General features: G+C 45.4%; 1 protein-coding gene across 2 annotated transcripts in view; it reads left to right on the top strand.

The window, feature by feature from the left end:
• RET (ret proto-oncogene) overlaps nt 1-9,563 on the top strand; it is a 242,477-nt gene that overhangs the window by 204,991 nt on the left and 27,923 nt on the right. For both annotated transcript variants that reach the window (XM_019502324.1, XM_019502325.1), the window contains exons 14-15: nt 8,406-8,620; nt 8,749-8,871. In XM_019502324.1, the coding sequence (XP_019357869.1) occupies nt 8,406-8,620; nt 8,749-8,871 (338 nt within the window). The remainder of the gene's footprint in view (nt 1-8,405; nt 8,621-8,748; nt 8,872-9,563) is intronic.

Here is a 9,563-nt window from a genome sequence, read left to right as displayed (position 1 = left end):
GCAGTTTTTTTCCAGGCAGATATGTCCTTCTGGAGTATTGCAGATGGGGTGTATAAGGGCAATCAGCACTCAAAAGATTTTTGCCTACATTCTCACTGCAGAATGAGCGTATGTCATCCCAAGTCAAAGCAAAGCCAGACTCTAACCCACCATCTGGCCAATCTGGGTGAAAATACCTCTAAACCCAGGCCCAGAGGCTTTTTTAGGGTGAAAGTAAACATTCCAATTAGCTCATGTAAAGAGTGCTTAAAAGGTGAAAGATTGCATATTCAGGCTCACTGACTAGCCCTTTAAGTCAGTGTTTCTCAACCTGTAGGTTGTGACCCAAAAAGTAGATTGCAAGAATATAGGAAAGAGTTGTGGAAAACTTTAAAAATGGATTCTCCTTTAAAGGAGACAAAATCATAGAATCATAGAAAATTATAGTTGGAAGGGACCTCTGGAGGCCATCTAGTCCAATTCCCTGCTCAAAGCAAGACTAGATCATCCCAACCAAAGCTCTGTCTAGCCAGGTCTTAAAAACCTCCGAGGATGGAGATTCCACAGCCTCTTTGGGTAATCTGTGTAAATTTCCCTTGCTGCAACTTGAGACCATTGCTCCTTGTTCTGTCATCTGCCACCACTGAAAACAGTCTAGCTCCATCTTTTTTGGAACCACCCTTCAAGTAGTTGAAGGCTGCTATTAAAACCTGTTTCAGTCTTCTTTTCTCCAGACTAAATAAGCCTAGTTCTCTTAGCCACCCCTCAGAAGTCATGTGCCCCAGGCCCTTAATCATTTTCATTGCCCTCTGCTGGACTCTCCAATTTGTCCACATCCTTTCTATAGTGTGGGGACCAAAACTGGCTACAGTACTCCAGACATGGCCTCATAAATGCTGAACAGAGCAGAATAATCACTTCCCTCAGCCTGCTGGCAAAACCCCTACTAATTCAGAGCAGTATGCTGTTAGCCTTCTTTGCAACAAGGGTGCACTGTTGACTCATATCCATCTTATTGTAATCCTCAGGTCCTTTTATGCAGAACTGCTACTTAGTCATTTTCACCAGCCTGTACTGGTACATGGTATTGTTCCATCCTAAGTGCAGGACTTTGCACTTGTCCTTATTGAGCCTCATGAGATTTCTTTTGGTCCAGTCCTCAAATTTGAATAGTCTCTCTGAATCCTAGCCTTACCCTCCAGTATATCTGCTACCCTAGGCAGCTTGGTGTTACCTGCAAATTTGCTGAGGGCACACTCCATCCTATCTCCCTGATCATTGATGATGTTATTGAACAAAACTGGCCCTGGAACTGACCCCTGGGACACTCCACTTGATACCAGCTGCCACCTAGACATCAAGCCATTGTTTTACTATCCTTTGTTTCTGATGACCCAGCCAGTATTCTGTCCACCTTACAGTCCATTCATCCAACCCATACCTCCTTAGCTTGCTTGCAGGAGTGTTGTAGTGATGCTGTAGTGGGCACTGACTTGGAAGAAGACATTCAGGCAGTCGTCAGCGTCTTTACTGAGGCATACAACAAAATGGGACTGACGCTTAACATGCCGAAGACTAAGGTTCTCCACCAACAAGCTCCTACTTGGAACAGTCCCCAGCTCTGGTAATCCAGATCCATGGTGAGATTCTGGAGATTGTTGAGTATTTCCCATATGTCAGAAGCCATATCTATTGTCTATTGCTTCTGGTGACATAGATGATGAAATCCAGCATCACCTCAAATGTGCAAGTGCAGCCTTTGGATGCCTGAATAAATGGGTGTTCAAAGATCGTGACATCAGATCCAAAACCAAGCTCATGGTTTATCAAGTAGTCATGATCCCCACCTTGCTGTACAGAGCTGAGTCATAGACAACATACAAGAGACATCTAAAGCTGTTGGAGAAGTACCATCAACGTTGTCTGCAGAAGATCCTCCAAATGCAGCAGGAAAACAGATGCACCAACGTTAGTGTCCCCCTCAAGCAAACATCACTAATACTGAAGCAACTATCATCCAGCATCAACTTACATGACATGAACTCCCAACTAGATGTCTGACTCCAGACTCTGGAAGCGAGTTTTATTCTCCCACCTCACCCAAGGCATATGCTTAAAAGGAGGGCAAAGAAAGTGCTTCAGGGATGTCCTCAAGGCCAACTTAAAAAAAATGCAACACTGATGTCAGCTCATGGGAGACTATCACCCAGGACCACCCCAAATGGAGGAAGCCTGCTGCAGGGAGCTCAGTACTTTGAGACCTCATAACAACAGGAGATGGAAAAGTGAGAGTGGCAGAAACAGCATGTCACAGACCAAATAAAAAAATCCAGCAGCACCTGCCCCACACAGAAACACATGTTTGAGCTGCAGTAGAGCCTGTTGATCCCAGATAGACCTCATCAGACACACAGATAAGAGAGTCAAGGAAGACAGTCATCCTCAACTGTGAGGGCTTGCCAAAGGAGAAGACTTCCTTAACTTGCTTGTGAGGATACTGTGGGAGATGATATCAAAAGCCTTGCTAAAGTCTAGGTGTATCACGTCCACTGCTCTGGCTTGCATCTACCAGTGCATCTTGAGCAAGACCCAGGATTTCATCTTCCCACTGTGCTTGGCTTTGGTGAGGCCATAGCTGGAGTACTGCATCCAGTTCTGGGCTCCACAATTTAGAAAGGAAGTGGAGAAGCTTGAAAGAGTCCAGAGGAGAGCCACACTCATGATCAGAGGGCATGAGAACAGGGCTTATGAAGAGAGGCTGCGAGCTATGGGATTCTTCAGCCTGGAGAGGTGCAGGCTCAGGGGTGACTTGGTAGCAGCCTATAAGTACATAAGGGGTGTGCATCAGGATGTGGGGGAACACGAGTTCACCAGAGCACCCCAGGGAATGACAAGGTCCAATGGTCACAAACTCCTGCAAGACCATGTTAAGCTGGACAAAAGAAAAAACCTTATTGCAAGGCCTGGAACAAATTTCCCCTAGAGGTGGTGCAAGCACCTACTCTGGACTCTTTCAAGAAACATTTGGACTGGGATCCTTTGACCCTAGCTGACTTTTGCTGGGATCCTTTGAACCTAGCTGACTTCCTGCCCCTTGGCAGGGGACTGGACCCGATGATCTTACAAGGTCCCTTCCAGCCCTAATGTCTATGAAATCTCTCCCCACATCCACAGAGCAAGTCATCTCAACATAGAAAGCAATCATGTTGGTCAGGCATCATTTGCCCTTGGTGAATCCATTCTGACTATCCCTAATCAGCCTTTTCTCCTTTAAGTGCTTAGAAATGAATTCCATGAGGGCCTGCTCCATTGTTTATCCAGGGACTGAGGTGAGGCTGACTGTTCCATAGTTCCCTGAATCCTTCTTTTTCCCTTTCTTAAAGATGGGTACTATATTTGGCCTTTTTTAAACATCCAAGACCTTTCCCAATTGCCATGAGTTTTCAAAGATAATGGCCAGTGGCTCTGCAGTCACATCAGCCAACCCCCTCAGCACCCTCAGTTGAATAGCATCTAGCCCCATGAACCTGTATACATCCAGCTTTTTCTAAATAGTTTCTAACCTGTTCTTTCACCACTTTCAGCTGTTTACTTCCTCCCCAAACTGTGCTGCCAGGTATAGCAGTCTGGTAACTGACCATGCCTGTGAAGATTGAGGTAAAAAAAGGCATTTAGTACTTTAGCCTTTTCTGCATCATTTGTCACTAGGTTGCCTTCCCCATTCAGTCAGGGACACATGCTTTGCCTGATCTTTCTGTTGCTGCTGACATACTTGAAGAAACCTTTCTTGTTACCCATCATGTCCCTTACTAGTTGCAACTCCAGTTGCACTTTGGCCTTCATGATTTCACCCTTGCATAGCTGAGCAATAATTTTATACCGCTCCCTAGTTGTTTGTCCATGTTTCTATTTTTTTGTAAGCTCCCTTTTGGTGTTTTAGTTCACTGAAGAGTTCCCTGCTAAGCGAAGCTGGTTTTCTGCTGTACTTGATAGTGTTCCTGTGCATCAAGTTGCTTCATTCCTGCACCCTCAGGTTTTTTAAAATACAACCAGCTTTCATGGACTCCTTTCCCCCTTAGACAGGCCTCCCAGGGGATCCTGCCCATCAGGTCCTTGAGTGGGCCTAAGTCTGTTTTTCTGAAGTCCAGGGTCCTTGCTCTGCCACTCTCCTTCCTTCCTTTCCTCAGGATCCTGAACTCAGTCATATTGTGGTGGCTGCTGCCCAAGTTGCCATCCACCTCTACATCCCCAATCAATTCTTTCCTGTTTGTGAGTAGCAGGTCAAGAAGAGCACAGCCCCTGTCAGCCTCTTCAACACTTAAGACTAGGAAGTTGTCTCCACCACTCTCTAGAAACTACCTGGATTGCATGTGCACTGCTGTATAGCCTTCCCAGAAGATGTCAGGGTGATTGAAATCTCTCATGAGAACCAAGGCCTGTGATTGGAAAACTTCTGCTAGCTGTTTGGAGAAAGGTTCATCCACTTTATCCTTATGGTCTGGTCTATATCAGACCCCCACCACGACACCATTCTTGTTGCTTTCCCTTTTGACTCTAACTCAGAGACTTTCAACAGGCTGATCTCCTGTTTCACGCTGGACCTCTGAGTAGTTGCACAGCTCTTGCATAAAGTACAACTCCTCCTTTTCTTCTTCCCTGCCTGTCCTTCCTGAACAGTTTGTACCCATCCCTAACCCTAATCTTACAGTACTCCAGTGATACTAATGCAGTCATGCAAACTATCACACCAAGTCTTTTATTCCAGTCATGTCATAGTTCCATAACTGTGTAAGGACTTCCAATTCTTCCTGCTGGTTTCCCAAGTTGGGTGCATTCATGTACAGACACCTAAGGTAACTAGCCGATTGCCCTACTTTCTCATGAAGAATGAGGCTGCCTCACTTGGTGTCCCCTCTTGCTTGTGCTTTCTCTAGGTCATCCACTTACCCCCTCACCTCAGGGCTTTGGTCTCCATCCCCCTAGTTTAAAGCCCTCCTCACTAGTTTAGTGAAGACTGTCTGTGAAGATGCATTTCCCTTTCTTCATCAGGTGGATCCTGTCTTTTCCTAGCAATTCTTCTTCTTGGAACAACATGCCATGGTCAAAGTAGCCAAAGCCCTGCTGGCAACATCATCTCTGCAGTCAGGCATTGATCTGCAGGATGCATCTGCTCCTGCCCTGGCCCTTCCTCTTGACTGGAAGAATCGAGGAGAACATCACCTGATCCCCTGTCCCCTTCACCCTTGCACCCAGAGCTCTTTAATAACTTTGGATCTGATATGATTTGATTATTACTAATTGGTGTTAACTAGGTAGTTTTAAGTTAACTTCTGAGCATTCCATTGACATAAAATGACCAACTTAGAGTCCTTCAGCATCTCAGGATGCACCATTCCCAGCCTTTCCCACTCCTCTACTCCAAAGACTGACTTTCTATCCTCCTTAGCTCTATGGCAGCTGGAAAGCCCCAGCAGGGAACTATGATGGGTGGGGGGCTTCTCAGTGACCCACTTGTCCCTGGCAGCCTGCATTGCATTGCATTCCTGCTTCTCCCTCCCCATCAGTTCCCAGCACAGCCACCCAATTGCTGTGAGGGAAGACATTGTCCCTTTAAACTTGAAGCAGCCACTGGAAAGAGTGCAGGATGGGGGGTATTTGAGCTTGAGCCCCATACAATGTGGGGAGGAGCAGCCAGCGAATGGTGTGCGGTCTTGGGTCACCAGTCCAAGCTCCACACTCCTCAGTCCCCCCATGCAGCCCGCTGGCAGGAGATTCCCCTGCTTCCCCAGTAGGGGCAGGGAGCTTGGTGGCTAGCTGGAATAGTTGGCTGTCCTGCAGGCAGCCAGTGATGTTGGTTACCAGGGGTTCAGAACACCTACCCCCAGCAGGAGGGAACTATGGATGGGCTCCTCAATCCCCCCTTGCAGCACCACTCTCACTAGATCTGTGCCAGCCCAATTGCCATATAGCCCCACTTGCAGTCTACTCTGGCCTCCTCAAGCCAAAGGTGCTGGCTGTGTTGGGAGCTCTCATAGGAGGCCCCACCCTCCACCCCAGCCAGTCCTTTCCCACCACCCATAATTTATTGAAACAAATGAGAGTCTACAGTCTTCATTTTTTTATGTTATTTAACTTCAGTTAAATAGAAATGCTTTTAAATAACTAACCATTACATGAAAACTCCCATGCCCCATGTCCATGTTTTTCCAACTTATAGCTTGTTGCTCTGTTCTGCTTCGCCTCCAGGCGTCCTGCTTCTCCTTCCCCCAACAGAGCAGGGAGAGCCCAGGCTCAAATATGCCCCTACTTACCAGGCCTCTAATGGTGAGTCTGTGCAGTGCTCCTTAGAAAGGGTAGTAACCCTTAATGTGCTACTCGTGGTAACCGTAACACTAGCTAACATTCCTTACAATTACCACTTGCAACTGGAGCATGTAATCTCATCCTTATTGAAAGGAGGAAGGCCAGTTGGGCAAAAGCAAGGTAAGAACTTGTAACAGTGTAGTGGAGACATCCTTGAAGTCAAAATAAACAATTGTAGGAGTGAGATGAGTATATTAGGCTCAGAACTGACACTTCGCCCCGCCTGTCTGATCTCACTTGCATGCTTCAAATCCAGAGTCAACCTATTGATGCTGTCTCAGGGGTCCCCTATGCAACTGCTCTCAAGATTGTGCTTGAAAGAGGCTGCTGGAGACAGGCCTGCAACAGCCTCACCAGTACATTTCCAGGTTTGGAGCATGCAGGCAGGACTAAGGTGTCTGGGGCCTGCTGGGTGTTAACATACTCTAGAATTCTTACTGCAGTGCAATAATAGACAACCTATATCAGTGAGGGAAATAGCCACACCAGGGTTGGTTTCCATATGCAATTCATTGTTGCTAAAACCTTTCAGGGCAGCTCTTTCAGTGAAGTTTTATAGAAGATGAAAGTATGTCAAAGCTCAGAACTCTTAGGAATGGATTCACAGTTTGTTCTCTGGCCCTAAGTACAGACAGTCAAAAAGCCTGAGGCTGAATCGATTCAATCTTTGCAGGCTAGTCTAAACTGCGTAGATTGAACTAATTAGCAAGTGAACAGACATTTACTTTTGATTCTGGAAATGCAGCCACATGCCTGCAGTGGCTCAGGCCAGAAGCCAGGGGGTACTAGAATATAGGGTTGTGCGAAACAGCACCATTTCATTTCGACTTCCATTTCACCATTTCAATGGGACAGTGTTTTGTTTTGAGTTTCATTTCGAAAGCACAGTTCTGTTTTGTTTCGTCAAAACTGTTTTGCTGTTTTGACACTGTTTCAATGTGTTGCCCATAGGCTAAAATGGGGAAGCACAAAACTGCAAATAACGTTGTCATTTATTGCCTGATTTGGATGAAACTTGCAGGGATGGTAGCCCCTTCTATGGCCATGAAGCTTGCCAAGTTTCAAGAAGATAGGTGCAGGCGTTTCTGTGAAACTGCACCTCAACTGTTCCAAGCAAAACTTGTGTCACTTGTTAATGTGAAGGCACAGAGAAAGCTCAGTTCAAACAATACTTTTTATGCTGTTTTTCTGTCCCTTTCCCAGAGCACTGGGATTGGAAGTGACCTCAGGGAAGGATCACAGTTACTGGCAGGCTACACATTGCAATATCAGAGTAGTCCTTCCCCCCTCTTTCCCCTCCCTCTCCTTAGTTTCTCTTTAGCCGCAAGCAAGTGCAGCTTCAAAACTCGAAACGTTTTGAAACTTTCAAAATGTTTTGACTGCCCTTGTTTTGTTTTAGCCCATTTCAAAGCCTTTTGTTTCATTTTGATTTCACTGTTTCGAGCTCAAAACCTGTCAAAATAGCATTGAAACAACAGCCAGTGAAATTTTGCACAGCCCTACTAGAATATGCCTCCCTGTTCCGCTGGAGCAGACAGCTTGGGCTACGGCTAACCTACCTCCCCTGCAAGGGGAGGTTTGTCATGGAGGTGCAAAACACCATGGGATGCTGGGAGACTGTGCGCTAACTTGAATCTGAAGGGGATCTGGGACAGAAGTTTAGTAAACGGATTTAACTGAAATTAGTTCAGTCTGATACTACACATTCTGATCCAGGTTTATCTTAAAGTGGTTTGGCCATTTTGAAAGTGGTTTATGCGCACTGAACTTCTGTTATGTTACAGATTTGGACTGGTTTCTGAACTCTTATACTGGCTTATGTGTAATTTCTATTTCTAACCCAAAGTTTCTTTTGGGTTTCTACTACAACCTGGGACCTGAAATACAAGGATAGCCTACCCAGTCACCCCCTCTCCCACCATCACTATTGATTCATATGCACCTCTACAGGATATTGTGGCCAAACTGTAGCAAAACAACTTGTGATATTACCAAAAAAATAGACTTCCTTGCAAGTATATCAGACCAGTCATAGTGATTTTATTTCCCTTTCTGTCCCTCAGGACCACTGTATTTAATTGTGGAATATGCAAAGTATGGCTCGTTACGCAGTTTTCTCAGGGAAAGTCGGAAAGTGGGACCTAGCTACGTAGGCAGCGATGGCAACAGAAATTCAAGCTACTTGGACAACCCAGATGAGAGAGCCTTAACAATGGGAGACCTCATCTCGTTTGCGTGGCAGATATCTCGAGGAATGCAGTACCTTGCAGAAATGAAGGTGCAGAGTTATAGCAATGAATTTAGCGTGTCGCTGTGATAGCCACAAATGTATTAGTCGTAGATTTTTCCCCATGCTTTTTTTTCCCCAGTGGAGCAATAACCATGATGTTGGGTTTCTTTTAAAAGCTTGTTCATCGGGATTTAGCAGCCAGAAATGTGCTGGTCGCAGAAGGACGCAAAATGAAGATTTCTGATTTTGGCTTATCTCGAGATGTTTATGAAGAGGATTCTTATGTCAAAAGAAGCAAGGTATCACACATGTCTAGTAGTGTAACTAATGTGGGGCAACTGAGGCAGCAGCCCTATGCACTGTTCTGGAGGATAGTGGTGGTGCAAAAACAGCAGCCACCACAGCTGCTTGGCAGGCTGCACGTCACTGCCAGCAGCCATCATTCCCCTGTGTACCATCGCTTCCCAGGATGCAGAGCTGCCCTGTTAGGCCTCTGAATGTTATCTCTTGCTGGGATTATTACTTCATCAAGGGAGTGAGTTCACATCAAAATGCATGATCCAAGACACAGTTACCAGCTACTTTGCATAAAGAAACGTGGAACAAAGGGTGAAGATTAAACAAAATGAGTGCATGCCCTGGGGCCAAAATTAAGCACCTAGACAGATAAAGACAGTGCTTTTATTATCAGGGGGAATATTTATTTGTGTTATTGCAGTAACACATCTGCTTAAAGCATGGGTAAAAGTTGCCGTATAGATTGCTATATGAGCAGTCTACATCCTGGGGGTATGTTAAAACCCTGGACTGTTTCTAGAAAGCATATTTCCATGCATTGTGTAACCTGGGTTTGTCTTGTTCCTTTTATTATGGGAATGATTTTCACACAGAAATAGTGCACACTATATTAATGATATTGAAAAATACAATAAAAGATGGTCCTATTTTATTTTAATTTTTTTAGCTAGTCATTTTGTATGGCAGGGTTTGT

Source organism: Gavialis gangeticus, unplaced genomic scaffold, assembly GCF_001723915.1.
Source record: "Gavialis gangeticus isolate Ggan-Ray unplaced genomic scaffold, GavGan_comp1, whole genome shotgun sequence".
NCBI classification, from domain to species: Eukaryota; Metazoa; Chordata; order Crocodylia; family Gavialidae; genus Gavialis; species Gavialis gangeticus.
Note: the sequence above shows the minus strand (reverse complement) of the source record. Positions and strands in the feature narration are given on the sequence as shown.